The 16,532-nt window shown below is 44.0% G+C and overlaps 1 protein-coding gene across 1 annotated transcript in view; it reads left to right on the plus strand.

The window, feature by feature from the left end:
• LOC146204800 (nose resistant to fluoxetine protein 6-like) overlaps nt 1-16,532 on the plus strand; it is a 54,733-nt gene that overhangs the window by 4,902 nt on the left and 33,299 nt on the right. The window contains exon 2 of the mRNA XM_084605199.1: nt 14,681-14,889. Within this exon, the coding sequence (XP_084461325.1) occupies nt 14,681-14,889 (209 nt within the window). The remainder of the gene's footprint in view (nt 1-14,680; nt 14,890-16,532) is intronic.

A 16,532-nucleotide genomic window follows, 5' to 3' on the forward strand; every position in this document is an offset into this window, starting at 1 on the left:
TATGCGTGCTTTAGACAGGCACTCGTTAGCACTGCGCACATAGCCACGCAAGCGTAAATTGAAAGAATGACGCACTTTTCTTGGCGAGCGCCTCTCGGACGCACTACGTGTCAGAGAATTTACCGTTAAGTTTCCTTGAACATGCATTCGTCACATATAAACGCCCAGTAACCACGCCTGGTTATTTGATGAGTTGCCTGCAGTTATACAACACATACTAATTTGTTGTTTAGTTTAATGCTCATTTGTCTGCAAGTTCACTCGCTGCGCTTCACTGTTCTCTCTATCCACGTCACTTTGTGCAGTCTTTTAAGCCAGAACAACCCCAACTGGTAAGCTAAGCAAAGTATTGGCTTTTTTTACCCGCTTAACGCTTAGGGCAAAGCGCTACACATTTTGAGTGGTTGGTTCATTAATACTTGCATTCGTCAGTCATATGAAAACTAGCCTCTATCTAGATAAAAAATAGTTTGAAGCAACCAGGGCCTTGGACTGATGCCATGATGTGTTTAGGTTGTTATTGCTCTCGAGTTTTCCTTGAATGCATGCGTGATGTGCAATCGCAGTTTGTCTGCAGGCGCAGTGCCCATCTCTATTGCCTTTACTTGCGTTCGTGCAGAATGTTCTGGGCATTTTTGTTTTATTTTTAACAGTTACCGCCCATCATCTGGCCGTATGGCTGCCATAACATCGTCAACAAAATGAATGCTTCTGCCAACCAGCCAAGCATTAACTGAATTCGGAGAAGAAGACATTTCTGTCATCGATAACCAGCGTCAGAGTAATTAATCAAAAGCGTAGACCAGTATGATGTGGCTCTTTGCCACACACACATGAAGTAGCAAAATGGCGGCCACTTAAGATCACATCTGCTTCCACACCGCGTTACACCTCATTATTAGGAGGAAAATGTGGTATGGCAAGGCACTGTTACGGACATGTTGATGAGAATAGTCGAAGCTTGTGATGTATGCCAAAATATTTTAAAGCGATAACTTTGCTGACCTCGTTAAGGCAAGGTCATCGGCTCGGAGAATTTGACCTCAGGTGCGGCGCGCGTGTACATCTTCGCACGTGTGGCGCGCGAAACAGAACAGAAAGAGAAGCTACGTCGGCTTTGCTTACGCAACCTACCGGGTTTAACTAAAGCTAAACCTCAGCTAATTTTTTCTGGATAGGTATTTAAACACCTTGGCTACCCACCTGCTGTCCAATTTTCTCAGGCGTTCGTCCCAATATATTTTACTCTCAGCTTCCAATGGACAGATAACCAGCCCATATCTCCCGGTACTGTCCCAGTTGCGGTCTTATCGTGGGCATCTATCTCTAATCTTCCAAACGCTCTCTGATTTATTTCTAATCTCGACTCTACTTCTTCGTTTAGGCCCAACGCTGCATTCCTGGAAGTAAGCACTGGTACCATTATTCCTCTCCAAATGGCCGTCAGTGTCTCATACCTGTTGCTCACTTCTGCCATCGAACACAGACTGCGAATCGATCTGCGATGGCAGATTAGTCTGAGTAAATAGTACGAACCAAAGCGACATTTACGCAGTTACCCGCTCAATAAACAGTCTTTACTTTTAGCTGCACCACACTTGGCATTGTCCTTCCAAAAAAAAAAAGAAAAAGCAAAGTTTTATGGAGGTGACTTGACGAAAGATAATAGCGCACAGGAAGGAACACGCAAGTGAAGAAGACACAGGACACGCGCTTTCCTGTGTCTTCTTCATTTGCGTGTGTCTTCCTGTGCGCTATTGTCTTTCGTCAAGTTGCAATGCACCATCTAGCCCAATTTCAAGTTTAGGTATGGAGGCGACTTGCTGCCCAGAATGCCTTGTACTCCATTGACGACGTGACTTGGCCCCAGAGTAGGCATCAAAACGTGATTTCGGAATTTTAGGCGTCAAAAAGCGTTTACGAAAATACAGGTTTACATCAAGCGCAGCCAGTTCGCCGTTCCTCATGTCGTCATTTCACGCTACTCAAATGAAGCAACCATAGCAGGCGGTAGGGAAACGTGGCGTTCATAAACGTTTGAGAAAAACCGAATGAAAACTCGATGAAACTCGAAGCGGCTTGCCTGCAGCCCTAAATGAATTCCGCACACAAACTTTCGCACCTTTTAAAAAAAGCCGGCATAGGCACTGACCATTCAAAACTTCTCCTCACAGCAGTGAATCAATGCGAGAAGCCGGGCAATGACGTCTTGTTTGTGACGTCACAGACTCCGACTGTTTTCGCCCTTCTGTGCGCCGCCCTGCGCCTCCAAACAGCGCTTAGCGTTCGTGCTTTTTGCCCTCGGGGGCACTGGCTTTCTTCCTGAGGACAATCGTTTCTGTGTTGAACACGTACAGCTTCTATAGACGACGTCTTCACCGGGCTATCTACTTGTCACTGCACGCTGCGGAAAAGTCTAAATGCCGGAATACCTTTACCAAGCTATTACGACATCATTTTAAAAGCTAGCATAAAATGACTTAGCATCGTTTACTTGCAGCTTTTACATATTCAATTCCCTTAATTCTGTAGAATTCTACAACCACCTCAGTGGCCTTGTAACAACAAACAGAGGGAAAGAGCTTCTTCATTTTCCTCTCCCTTGCGAGCTAGCATAAAATGACTTGGCATCGTTTACCTGCAGCTTTTACATATTCAATTCAATTCTGTCGAGCTCTACAACCTTCTCAGTGGCCCTGTATCAACAAACAGCGGGAAAGGGCTTCTTCATTTTCCTCCCCCTTGCGAGCTAGCATAAAATGACTTGGCATCGCTTACCTGCAGCTTTTACAGTAGCTTACGAGAAGTGGTTAAAATAAACCAGCAGCATGAGGTCATTCGAGGTCGATAGAGTTTGGTTTTTAGATGAAAATAGCAAAAAAGAAGTTTTGAAAGAAAAAAAGGCAGTTTTGAAAGGAATGAGACTCAAAACTACTAGTGGTTTATCATGCGAACTCTTCCAAAAGCCGAAATAAGGAAGTGCGTTCTATTTATGTTATTGCGTTAACCTGCGTAAATTTCGAGTCATGTTTGAGTAAAAACAATAAATATTATTTAATAAAACCATATGAACGTTGAGAAGAAAACAGTTGTTCAGTAACAACAGTAATGTACATTAAAAGGCGCCGAAATCTCGAAGAACATTTTCTTAAAGTAGCTTTTTTACAATTTGAATTCCGCAGATATCTGAAAAACATGAATGTTTGTGTACGTTAATTTATTTTTTGATGTTTCAAACTTAAAAACGAACAAAATTAGTGATAGAGATTTACGACAGGAAAAGCAATGAAGTTTGCCTGAGGTGAATCGCTCAAGCCTGCTAATGTATGCGTAAATCTGGAGAAGGAAATATAGTAGAAAGTTCCTAATATTATGGGAGCAGTGAAGGCTCAGAAGGGATCAGCCGGGTGAGAGTCGGGGACAAGGGCTGCATACACTTGGATCACTTCGCAGTCAGAAGAGAAGCCCTGTGGTGTATCGCAAGCCGAGTGAAGTCTGAATGGATTGGCAAGTGTACTCAGAGTCCGCTCACTGGTCTAATCATACGTCCTCGGCCAGCAGTCGGTTGTACAGACTGGACAGAGCAATAGATCGCATACACTCACCACATTCGTAATCTAGGCCAAACTATATAGTCCTCTGTTTCGAGGAGCTGGCCCAAATCGCAGTTCGGAGACTTCTTACGTCGGAGGAGGCCTTGTACTTCGACGTCCAGTCGTAATCTGAGGTAAAGACTGCTGCGGTTCCGCTGCAGTCTAAGCGGCCTAAAAGGCGTGTTGGAATGGAAGCAACGGATATGCCAGTCTCTCCGTTCTTCCCACTGCCTCGACACGGCGCAGCGTGGAACGACGCTAAGGAGGGAGTTAACATCGGCTGTCGACAGTGCGATGAATACCTGCAACGGGTCATTCGGGCCAATTATAGTCCGTCGGCAAGATCATTCCCACTCAAGGACGTGATCCCATTTTTTTCGTACAGCCAGTAAACCGAAGGTCTTCCGTAGGAAATGATAATGCTTCGGCAATGTTCACGACTCATTCTGGAATCTGGTCAAGAGATGCCAAAATTCACACACACACACAAAAAAAAAAAAAAAACTGTACTGCTCTGCGCTTATGCGTTTGGAAATGCAAGCCCTAGTTTCCACCATTGGCTTCGTCGTCACCCTGACATGGTGATTTTATCCGTGAGAAAATAAACGCCGTCTGGTGTTAATTTAGTGTCCCAGATATTTTTACTGACGTAGTTTTCGGCCTTCGAACCAAATAAAGATCGTGAGAGCGAGATACCGTCGCCTACCTCTGCCGGAACTCGAGCGCTTACAGCGACATATACGCCTTTTTTTAACATTCTGCGAAAAGCATGCTGCAGTCGCCCAAACTCTTTGGGAAGGACAGGAGTACACGCAGACTTTTTATTGCTTGCAGCTTCGACGTAGAAGTGAATGAAGTGCTACGATTGACTTCTTAAGCAAAACAACAAATTTTTATTTCTTTCTGATGCTACGAGCTTTTTTGAGTTGTTAGAAGGGAGAATATATACAGCTTTAAGCAGAACTGGAGGAATCCTCTTAATTAAAAGTCATCATCATCATCAGCCTGATTATACCCACTGCAGGGCGAAGGCCTCTCCCATATTTCTCCAATTAACCCGGTTCTGTGCTAGCTGCATCCACTTGACCCCTGCGAACTTCTTAATCTCATCCGCCCACCTAACTTTCTGCCGCCCCCTGCTACGCTTTCCTTCCCTTGGAATCCAGTTTATTACCCTCAGCGACCATCGGTTATCCTCTCCTCGCACTACATGTCCTGCCCATGTCCATTTCTTCTTCTTAATTTCCACTAGAATGTCGGTAACTTGAGTTATTTCTCTGACCCACTCTGCACGCTTTCCATCTCTTAATGTTACCCCTACCATTTTTCGTTCCATAGCCCTCTGGGTTGTCCTCAACTTAAAAGTGCCCGATGCCAAAGGTATAGACTTCAATTGGATACCCATCGCAAGGACAGGGACTAGAGCGTTTCTACGAGTCACTCAGTGCGCTTTTTAAAGGGCAAACAGCGCAAAAGACAAACACAGGAACACACGAACCACAGGACAGCGCTTGTACTGTGGTTGTTCTGCTCCTGTGTTTGTCTTTTGCGTTGTTTGCCCTTCAATATATTTCACCAATGGCTGTAGTGTTGAACTCGATGCACACCAGCCTTTATCTAAAGACTAATTTATGGTCCTTAACGTTTTTATTGTGTTTTTCTGTGCGGCATCATAGCATGTAAACAATAAACAACCTCCAGATTTAGTGCACGTTGGACACGCCGAGAATATGACGTGCCGAACCATTTATGCACGCTCATATACGCGAACAAAGGATAACAAGGCGCTGACCCTGCACTGCTTTCGGCTGCGAGTAATGCCCCGTTGTTTACGGCCTAGCGACTTCCTTTCCTTTGTTTATTGTAAGAAAGAAAAAACGAATGCCATTGTAGCTGCGTACAAGGTTTTATCATCGCAAGAACGCCGAGCATGCACGCATATCTTACCCGTAAATTTTGGACAAATTCTGGGAAGGGTTTCTTGAAAATATATTTTTTCATATATTATATAATAGCACCATAACAATCAATGCATCTCCATTCCGATTCTCTCTGGACAATAATGTATATTTTTTTCTATCTTTTTTTTTTCGAAAACGCACCATGCTGGTTTTCTATGGAAGCTTTAGCTACTCGTGAGCACATGACAAACATCAGAGGAATAATTTTGGTGCGCATCGAAACTTACAGCATTTATATAGATATGCGCACAAAGAGTTTCTTACAATACACACTTGCCTTTCTATTATTTTCAAAAACGCAGATCATTAGCTTGACTTTCTATGTGAACACGTTGTCAACGCAAGACAAACCTTAAAAGCAAATTTCGCCATCATAGGAAACAGACTATTTTTGTGAACGGTGTTCATAAAGCATCTGAAAATAATCGGCAGTTGTCTCCTGATTATTTTCAAAATGGCAGCTAGTTCATTTTCGTACTTGCAACCTGCCGTGCCAGTATATTTTTTCATATGCCTTCTCCCACATTGTCACCCATCATGATCCTCTTTCTTCTCCCCTTCTCAAGTAAAGAGTAGCGGGCCAGATTTTAATCATTCCAGCCAACCTCTCTTTCTTTCCTTTCAATAAATCCATCTATCTATATCTATCTTCATGGCAATTTAACTACTCCATGTGAGCGCGCTGGAAAATCTTCATAATCATTTTTTTTTTCATACATTGGAAGCTTATATAGACCACTCCCATCAATGTGTGCATAGCAGTATCTTATATTATCCCACAGTTGCGCATCACAATTAATAGGTGTCCCTGATAGCTTGACTTCGTGATCTCTCATGTACACCTCTAATCGAGAAGTTGGATGTAATCTGTGCTTAGAGTTTTCGTCGCACGAAGAAGTCCTTCCTGACTTCTCACTTCCTTCACAAAATCTGGCGCTGGCGCTGTCGGCGTCATCGACATTGTGAGCGAAAACTCACGGGCAGGGTTCTGGCATCCGACATCTATGAGCATTGACTGATCGTAGGGTTGTGCGATGTCGTGCAACCACGTGACACGGTCTACTCAGAAGAAGTTGCCAACTCGGGCTTCTCTTTTCAAGGGGAACCCCCCAACCACCTCGTATTCTGAGTTAGGCATGATACGTGCCCCTAAGAAGCCTGACAGTTTCGCACTGATTGATCGAGCGGGGCTTTTTATTTACGTCCACTGGTCTTGTATGTAGCTTGCGACTGTATGCTAAAGAGGACGCTTAGTTCAACAGGGGCACAAAAATTAAGAGATTACTGAATAAAGCCAGTTGCAAAGTGCGGGGACACGAACGGGAGCCGTTAACGCTGTCACGGCATGCCCATACGCACTGAAATGTTTGAATTTCCCTAGAAGCCTGTCTGTCAAGCTGGAGTTTTAGGACCGCATAAAGGCATTCAGAAGATGCGACTGCGGTGGAGCATCAACGCAGGCTTCAGTGTACTTACTAGAAACGCTCGACAACACCTCGCTGAAGCATGAGAGATTGCACAAAATTTATCTGGGGCATCGTCAGTGCAAAACGAAGCAGACGCTGACCTCAAGTTCGCACGTATTACGTCTAGTGTGACCACTCTGGCAATGTAGCACACGTTCTCCCACTCGTCTGTGGAATGGGATCATTGCTTTTTTATTGGTAGCAAATCTGATTTATTTTTAATCTCTCCAAATAATCGTCAAGCGGTTACTTCTGGTAAAACTTTATTGAGTAATTGAGCCTTTCTGAGCCTAAATACTGCATTTAAGCTAGGTAATCACACGGTACTACCTACGAAAAATGACGGCTAGAGACTTACTACGAAATGAGCACCTCAGCATAGATTGCATGTGTGTAACTTGGGCCTAAAGGCTCATGTGTGGCAAGGTTGCACCCCTCTTCTTGACGTAAGGTGGCCACAGTTTCACGCTTGCGCGAAAATCCTCGCGTTCAATTGATCGCCAAATCAAACTATTTCTGTTTCGAATACTGTGATAAAGTCTAGGAGCAGAGCGTAGGCCCTTCAATATGCGCTCACTTTTCTGGTAGTTTCTTGTAGTTTATCGGACACAGCTCTACGGCGACAGACTTTAGTCTAAAATATGATCAAGCTGGCTTTCGAAAAGCCTAATCGATTACAGACAATATTCACGCAACCAATTGAGAATAGACAATATGCTCAGAATATAATCAGCCCCTATACATACAGCATGAGCCATTTACTGAGCTTCGAGCAGGGAATCTTCGTTCATATATTTTAGTCTGCCACCGTGTAGATCAAAATCCTGGCTGCACTTAGAAACATAATGGCTAACATGCGCGCCACTATTGAAGGTTATAGATGAAAGCCATTAAGTTGCTCAAGACATTATAAAATAAACGCATACTCCATAATATTCATATGCAGATCTGAATGGCTCACTCTGTCGTTGTATTGACTCTTTAGAAACAATCTGTATGGCTTACGTTTGCAGCGCCGCATACGTTAACATCATTCCAACTATTCCTTCTTCGCTTAGTGTGAACTTCGTTGCCCGATAAATTACATTTTCTCCACTTACAGAAACACTGTGGCCAGGTTAGCTTCAAATTTCATTCGTATTATACTCTACCTTGTCAACTTGCGCTGGATTCCATTTCACTTAAATAGGGAATTCCTGAACGTACTGTAGATGTAGTTGGCGCTGCAGAAAGGCACGTCGGGAGCCTCTCCACCTAATTTTGCATCCCAAGGGGACATCACATCAAAGCGCGGAAAACTGCAGTTCGCGTATAATTTTCGAGCCCTAACGAACGCTTCCTGGCAAAAAAAAAAAAAAAAAAAAAAAAAAAAAAAAAAAAAAAAAACGGCCAGTTACATTAAGCACGGCTGTAATGAATCAGCAACTGCGACTGTCCTATTCCTACATTTGCCTAGGATTAGGCTAATGTAGCATTAACGAGAAAAGTTTAGCTTCACGCTGAGGTGATGTTCGGTCCAAGTTTGTTTGTTTTTTTCTTCTCTCTTTCTTTTTTCCTATAATGAAAGTCGGCGCAGAAACTTCCAGCTAAAGATAATAGCAAAGGAAGCGACTTGAGCGTGCTCATTGTTTCAAGCTCTATCATAATTTGTGCCACTGGAGGAAACGAAACGCGATGCGGGAAATCTCCCCTTCCATCTGACAATGCCGTCCCTCACGCGCTAGAAGAATGGCGCACGCAAATCGGAGAAGCCAATTCCGGGCTCAACTTAGCTGCCTGCCTCAACGAGGCGACGCTAGCGACACGAGCGGCATCGGAGCTCGTTACGCCGTAAAGGGACATCATTTTTCACAGACCTTGTTCGTGGAGTCGTGAGCGCGAGCTAAGCTGCCCATCCAAGGGCGCCCGCGAGCGAGCTAGCAGCATAGCAGCGCCGACTTCATGACTTTTTATGCCGTTCTCCCTCCCTCGTAGAGAATGAAGTAGCCGGGATGAATTTAGACAACTCAAGGACGCTTGCGATGCCAATTTCAAGCGCTTAATGGCTTGAATTATCATATGACTATCGTTAAATTCACAGCTTCAAAAACAATGTGAAGGCGACTTAAACTTTGGGAAACGAAGTGATGTCCCTGTCATCACAAAGTGTGGGCATGTTCAGATTTACGGTGTTTAAACGGATGTAAATAATATTATGAAATTATATGAGCAACATACTACTGGGGACGAAAGTTTCCAGGACACGAGAATAGCAAATTTGGCGTACAAAGGCCTGATTCTTTGGAGATCTCTTGGTTTTCACGAGCTGAGGAAGTCCGACTTTCAGACGGATTAGTCTGGTCTCATGACTCTGGATAACAATAGAGCTATTGGCTTCGATTCTTGATGCGCCCTGGAAACTTTTCTCGTGATTGGCTAGCCAGAAAGCTCAAAGTAATGCCGGTTAATCCCCATAATGGTCAGGCTATGCTATTCATAAGTTGTGCCCTTATACAAATTTTAACCATCATGTGCATGACCATGTCTTCGTCCTTCTATGCGGATAGCTTGACTCGGTTCTCTTCATGAATAAAAAGCAACGAAAAAACCGTCACGTGTTTGTGTCAACTTTATCATCTCTTGGGCCTCGGTTGGCAACAAACAGTACACAGAAAATCACAACGTTCTTCAAATGTTTTGCGCTCCATACGCGAAGAAGGTAGAGACTCTGCCAGACTGGAATCTTTGCCTATTATAGTCTACGAGATATAGCCATCAAATATTCACCTTGTTGTCGGAGCCTAGACCACATGTCCAAGAGGAGCTCAATTAAGCGTTTATTCGTTGCTATGATTATGGCGAAGGGGGAAGGGGAGGAATATTAGAGCATGCAAAGATTCGATTAAAACTGCACCTACCTATCTCTCACGGTTTTTAAAATAAAATATGTAAAAGTTAAGAAAACCATCAGATTATTCATGGAAGGAGGAACACTTCCCAGCCAAACACGTATTTTTTTTATTTTTTTTTTTTTTTTCTTTTACGTGTGAAGGACGAAAGCACGCGCTCGGATGCAGTCTCTTTTGGGGGGTTGCTAAGTGCCGCGTGTATACGAGAAGTGCTGAGTTTACTGTGTCAGAAATAGGCTGCCAAATAATTTTTTTTTTTTTTTACTCTCTCTTAACAAATATAAACGGCACATAAAGACCTCCAGCTGTCCTTTTATTCACTGGAACAACGTATCATTAAATTTCTAGGGTCACTTGTTCGATTTGGAAATATAACAAAAAATAAAAGCTAATCGCAGCATGAACATTAGAAAGCTAAAAAAGTAAGAGTTAGAATTCGTGCCGCATTCCGGTTAACTATGACAAGAACGCATTCGCAAGAACTTGCAAAATAAGATTTCCCGAGAACATTCCCTGGAGCACCAAGATGACTGTAGAAAGTTTGTACCAGGTAGAACAACCATGCTGGCGCATTATTTATAAGGTTTCGTTATTACCCCTGTCGATTTTTTAAAACTGTAAGCAAGAAACAAGAAACAGAGAAGTGGCAGTGCTTCAATCAATATGTTTGGTTTGGTTTAGTTTGGTTTGTAGGGTCTAACGTCCCAAACCGACTCAGGCCATGAGAGACGCCGTAGTGGAGGACTCCGGAAATTTCGACCACCTGGGGTTCTTTAACATGCACTGACATCGCGCAGCACACGGGTGCCTTGCTTTTCGCCTCCAGCGAAAAGCGGCTGCCGAGGCCGGGATTTGATCCCGCATCTTTGAGAACATTAGACGAGTGCCGTAACCAGTGTGCCACCCCGGCGGGGCCAGTTATTATGCGAAGGCGGCAGTAGTTCTTTCTCGCTGCAGTGCTATGACAGTTTCTCAACTCTTACTGAACTTGGTGAACCTATGTTAAAAAAAGAAAAGCGGGAGCGCCCTCCTGTACTGAAATGAAAATTTATTTACAAGCATGTTTCATGCCTACAATCGAATAAATACGCTTTGCGGTATCATACATATTTCAGCGCAGAATACACATAAACCATGTGGGCAAGTGCGCTATCCGTGCCCGCTTTCTGAACTGCTGTTCATGTTCATAGCGAGCTCAGCTAAGCAAATTGTTTCCTCTGGCACCCTGACAACTGTCTTACTGTAAAACTGAGGTTATCTAATGATGGGCTTGTGCAAAATATCAGTTTTAATAGTGCGCGATCTCAATAACAAAGCGATTTTCTTGAAGTAAGTGTTGTTAAAACACAAGTATAGTGAACAATCAAAAATGCAGACAGCTGGGCAGTAGAGCAAGCGGTCGAATGAATGAAATGCAAGTTAGCTGCACAAAAGCATTACCTATGTCCAACCGACCCTTTTCCAAACCAGTCGTTTGTTGTCCTTACGCACTGCCATAACAACATTAGCACAAAGGTGCTCGGAAGGCAACAAATATAAGCGGTCGAATTTGCCGATTGTCGTTCGGCCTTGACCGGCTACTGTGTCCCTAATGGCTATCAGGAGCTATTCTATATATGGAAGAAGGCGACGACGTATATATTGCGGTACACATCGCGGAATTCTAACAATACACACCTAGCGTTTATAGGTTACACAGCTTGAACGCATAGGCCTGCAACAGCCTGCATCGAAGAATCGAAAGGAAATATGGTAACACCAAGAGAGAGGCGATTTCCGGCCTTGACCTCGTCACCGTAATCACTCCGGGCCCCAAACCGGCAGGCGTTTGCTCATAGGCTCTTTTATACTGGACCTCAAGCCAGTCATCACGGGCGCATTTGGTCTTTAACTGTCACGCTTCAATTCCTGCTGCGCTTTTTCGCCGTGCAGTCAGATAGCGAGCGAAAGCAACGGGCAGCTCACGCTAGCAGCTGCCGGAAAGAGCAAGACGTCGATGGTGCAGCCCGAGGCGAGACCCATGCACGCGACTGTGAGGCTCATTTAGGGCTGGCCCGTTCTTTGGCGCCCGACAAGGTTCCGGGTGTTGCCACGTTATGATGGGGTACACGGAGCTGGTCGGTCTCCAAGGGCACGTAGCATATGTTAGTGGTTGTAATTTCCACAACGAAGACCGCTGCGGTAGCGCGCAGCATTCTGTGTTACGAATCAGTCGCTCAGGGTCAGAGCAGACGTAAGAGTGAGAAAACAAATAGGAGAAGTATTAAGGCCTTCAAGTGTAGGACGAGTCCAATCGTGGAATAATCAGTGCCAAAATGATGCAGACAATTTGTTCAACACGAAGCTGCTTTGCATAAAATCAGCTCCTACGCTATTCCATCGGTCGGGGAACCCCCTAGCGCCATTCGTGGACAGACGTTTGCCAAGTGTCTGATTAAAGAATGCAGGAATGAATGCACAAGAGGTTGTCGTTGTAAGGCTAAGATCAATGCAAATAAAAGAATTGCGGTCTAGTTCGTGTTATACCTAGATTAACCCACTGCAAGGAGGCACGCGTGTTGTTTCAAAGTTCTGATCTGCTCCGCCGCGGTGGCTTCGTGATTGGGGCGCTCGGCTTCTAATCTCAAGGACGCGATATTCGCCACGACGGTCGCTTTTCGATAAAGGCGAAAAGTAAGGCGGCCTAGCACTGTGCGATGTCATCGCACATTAAAAAACTTCAGGTGGTCGAGGCTTGGGATGTTACATCCATAAACCAAACCAAACCAAACCAGATTTTTGATACCATCATGCGCACGGATCAAGACAAAAATTGCGTGCATGTTTTTCATTGCGCCACTTATAAGGAGCAATTATGAAGCGTCATCACTTGTTATCGGCCTCTCGGTGCAAGCGTTTTCTTTCTTTTTTTTTTTTTTTTTACTATCTAATTATGTCACGAGTTCCAGGTGAGTGAAGTCTGGCGGATGCAAGAAACGAAGACGCTATATAGCGTTGACACTGGCATGCTAAAATACATTTTATGCACGTGGCGAGCCAACTAGACATGCAAAAATAGTCACGACCAAGGAAAAAAAAAAAGAACCTGGTTGCTGAAAGCATGTGCGTGCGCGGACAAGAACACGTGCGAGGAAGGACATGAACGCGTGCTTGAACGTCACACAACAGAGGAGGCGTAGTAAAGAAAGGCGCCCAGCGCGTTGAAAAATGGTAAAAACGTTTTAAAGAAGTCACTGTCAGCTCATCTAACGAGGATATTCCACATTTATAAAAGGGTAAAATGTATCGCTCGTATAGGGCCTCTTCTAAATATGTCTGCATGAAAGTTGAAAGCGACTGCATTATCGAGTCCCTCCCATTCTCATCACTCATTCGCTGGGTCCACTTTTATTAAGCTTGTATGAACGACAAGGTAGACGTTTGGGCATGTTGGTTAGACATTATCGGCGCAGCGCATACAACGGGGATGAGATGAGACACATACACAAGCGCTGAACTTCCATCCGATGTTTACTAAGGCTCTGCCTCTGTTTAAATGCAGTGGCGAACAGTCTCAAAAAGGAAAGGTTTTTTAATCACTTCTTTAATCACAAGCCCCAAAATCAGTGCGTAAGCACCACATCAATTGATCTGCCTGAAAAAGACGCTCTCTTAACCATTGATAGGGAAATGCTCAAAGTTTGCCATGTACTGTTGTCACGCGCAGAATTGCTCTCACGCCTTTCATGACATTTTTATTGTGTGTTTTTGTTTTCATTTTAAAACTGTTCGCCACTGTACTTAAATATAGGCGCAGCCTCAATAACCATGAGTCGTAAGTTCAGCGCTGCGTCTGTGTCTCCTCTCGTTATCAACGAGAGTTAGTGGCTAACGGGTAGCGCACATGTCTCGCAATCCGAGTGTTTTGGGTTCGGTTTCCACCCCACATAAATTAACCCAATTTTCTCTTCAGCTTTCCTCCAGTTACAGGAGACCCTGCGAGAAATTTTGAGTCAATCCGAACATCTTACACTTGCGTCCTAAATTACGTGGCCCATTTGAGACAGTCATTTCCTCGTGATGCGTATGTACGGACAGAGGAAGGTGAAAACGTAATCCTTAAATACATTACTGCATTAAAGGTATTGTTTATGCTGTGCTCATAAAGTCTGAAAAGCAGCGGCCATTTTTTTTGCGAAAAAGCGACCTGTACGGATTGAGAAATGCAAGAACCAAACTGTATTTGTTTCTGCTTGAGGAAAAATTCTATAAATTATGCATCTCATTTGCACCCGCTTCATAGCCGCCGCCCCTCTCCCCGGGGATTCTCCACTTGAAATAATTCAGTGATGAACTCATTGCGTTCGTTTCTTTTTTCTTTTTTTTTAATGTACACATCATAAATATATGTCAGTCAACAGCAGAGTCAGCGGCAAATCGGCTGTTCACTCTGTCCAGTTGTTCACGACGTGCCACTGACCATATGTTTGCGAGCATATCGCTTGACATACGAGCGCATGAACGTACACACACATATATGTGTGTTCGCGTTCATGCGCTCGTATGCCCAGTGATATGCTCACAATCATTACCTGTCGCGATGCATGAGTAAAAAGCTTTTTCAATATGGTATTTCATTTCTCAAATCGCTGTCAGTTACAGTGGTTCCTGCTTAATTTGGGCAACATACAGCAAAATAACTTTCTGAAGCGTTTTATACAGCCATCAGTTGATTTAGACGTGAGCAGCTCGTTATCACGGCATATCAGTGTGAATTCTCATTGTTTCCGCAGTGATCATGTCCAACTCTATGCTGTCCAGCAATGCCCTCGAAGGCACCTACGTGGCCATGGGCGGCTACGACCAGTGCCTTCGCGCGCGCGCTTACCTGGCCGACGGCGAACTGGACTTCAAAGGCCAGTATTGCTCGCTGTTCTACAAGCTGCCAAAAGCCTACTTCGAGACCTTCATCAAGCGCTTCCACGAGATTGGAGATCTCACGGTGAGCACAAGGTGCAATTAGATGGTTTACTTTTTCACGTACAGCCATTGTCATGGCATTCGATTCTTGCTGAATAATTGTTGCGTACATCTGCGTTAACTTTTGCACTGACTTTTAAACAAACAATACTGCACTCGGAGACTCGGAAGATGGGGGTTCACAAAATTATAGGTCATAACCTCAATTTCAGAATTCGCACGCCTTTTCAGATCACCGCAAATTCAAGTAAATACTTCGAAGATGTCACACGCCTAATTCTTGTCTAATATTGACGTCTAAGGGCAGCAGCAATTTCTTGGCTTTCCCTTAGTGCTGCATTATGTACCGGGCTTTACTTATGACGCTGGTTCTGGTTCATGACAAACGCTAGAGTGTTTTCAGCGACCTGTAAGATGCAACCATGCTGTGCACAAAATCAACTGTCACTGATTTAATACTGGCCCCTGGACAACCAATTTATAACATTTCTGCCTAAAATCCGCACTGACCGTGTTAAGCGGGCTCATATGCGAAAGGGAACTCTGAGCATGCTTGACGGAAATTCTGAAATGCTGTTTTTTAATGAGGAAGCATTACTTGGCTATGTTCACAGATTTCTGTCCGTAGACCACGTCAGCAAAATCGTGTCCGCAGCAGTCGTGAGTAATTGAGAAGTGGTAGAGGTTTAATGAGTGGTGTCAATCAATAGAGGGTGGCGTAATGTTGTTGCCAAAAGAATAATTAAGCCGATAAGTTAGTAAGGTTATTAATTACAGGCGGAAAATGTAAACGTTGTCCGCAGCAGTTGTGAGTAATTCAGAAGTGGTAGAGTTCAATGAGCGGTGTCAATCGATAGAGGGTGACGTAATGTTGTGTCCGAAAAATAAGTTAAGTAATTAATTAGAGGCAAAAATTTTAAAAGTGAAGGCGAAAATGGTCTCATTAGCCAATGGCTTGGTGCCACATTTGAATGTATCAAATACTAAAATAGTTAATTAAATCAGTCAATTAAGCTGAGGTCAAAGATGTGATGTCACGCAACCTGAAGTTGAGCCAAAAAAGGGCATAGGAAGGGATTGACGCGCAATTTGAAAGTACCAAAGACTGAAATGGGTCAACAAGAAGTGAATTAATGTGACGTAGAGAATGTGACGTCACGCAACCGGAAGTAGAGCCGAAAAAGGGCATAGGAAGGGATTGGCGCGCAATTTGAAAGTACCAAGGACTAAAATGGGTAAACAAGAAGTGAATTAAGAACTAGAATTAAGTGAACTAGAAGCAACCAGCAGCAACCAAAAGCAGCATCCGTGCTTTCGCATTACTCCAATGCAGATTCTGCGATGTTCTTCAATTTTTTTTTTTTTATTATTATTTGGAATGCACTAACCGGGCAGAGGGACTAAGTTCCTTGAAAAAACAACGTCCGCCCTTAAGCATCGGGGCCCCCAGCTTAGGCAGCCATTTACACAAAATAATGCTGTTTCACGACTTAGCCTCCGCAAATAGATTGCTTCTGAAGGGTATTCAAAATGTGTGGTAGCCGTTCCATCCTATATAGATACGTGCTAATGGTCTTGTAGTTTTTTCAAGCGAGGAGCCGAAGTTTCAAACCAGAATACTCCGCGCGGTTTTGTTCACTATATACATGTCGGGAAGCGCCAATT

The sequence above is a fragment of the Amblyomma maculatum genome, chromosome 1, assembly GCF_055883805.1.
Source record: "Amblyomma maculatum isolate TAMU_Amacu chromosome 1, ASM5588380v1, whole genome shotgun sequence".
In the NCBI taxonomy this organism is placed as follows: domain Eukaryota; kingdom Metazoa; phylum Arthropoda; class Arachnida; order Ixodida; family Ixodidae; genus Amblyomma; species Amblyomma maculatum.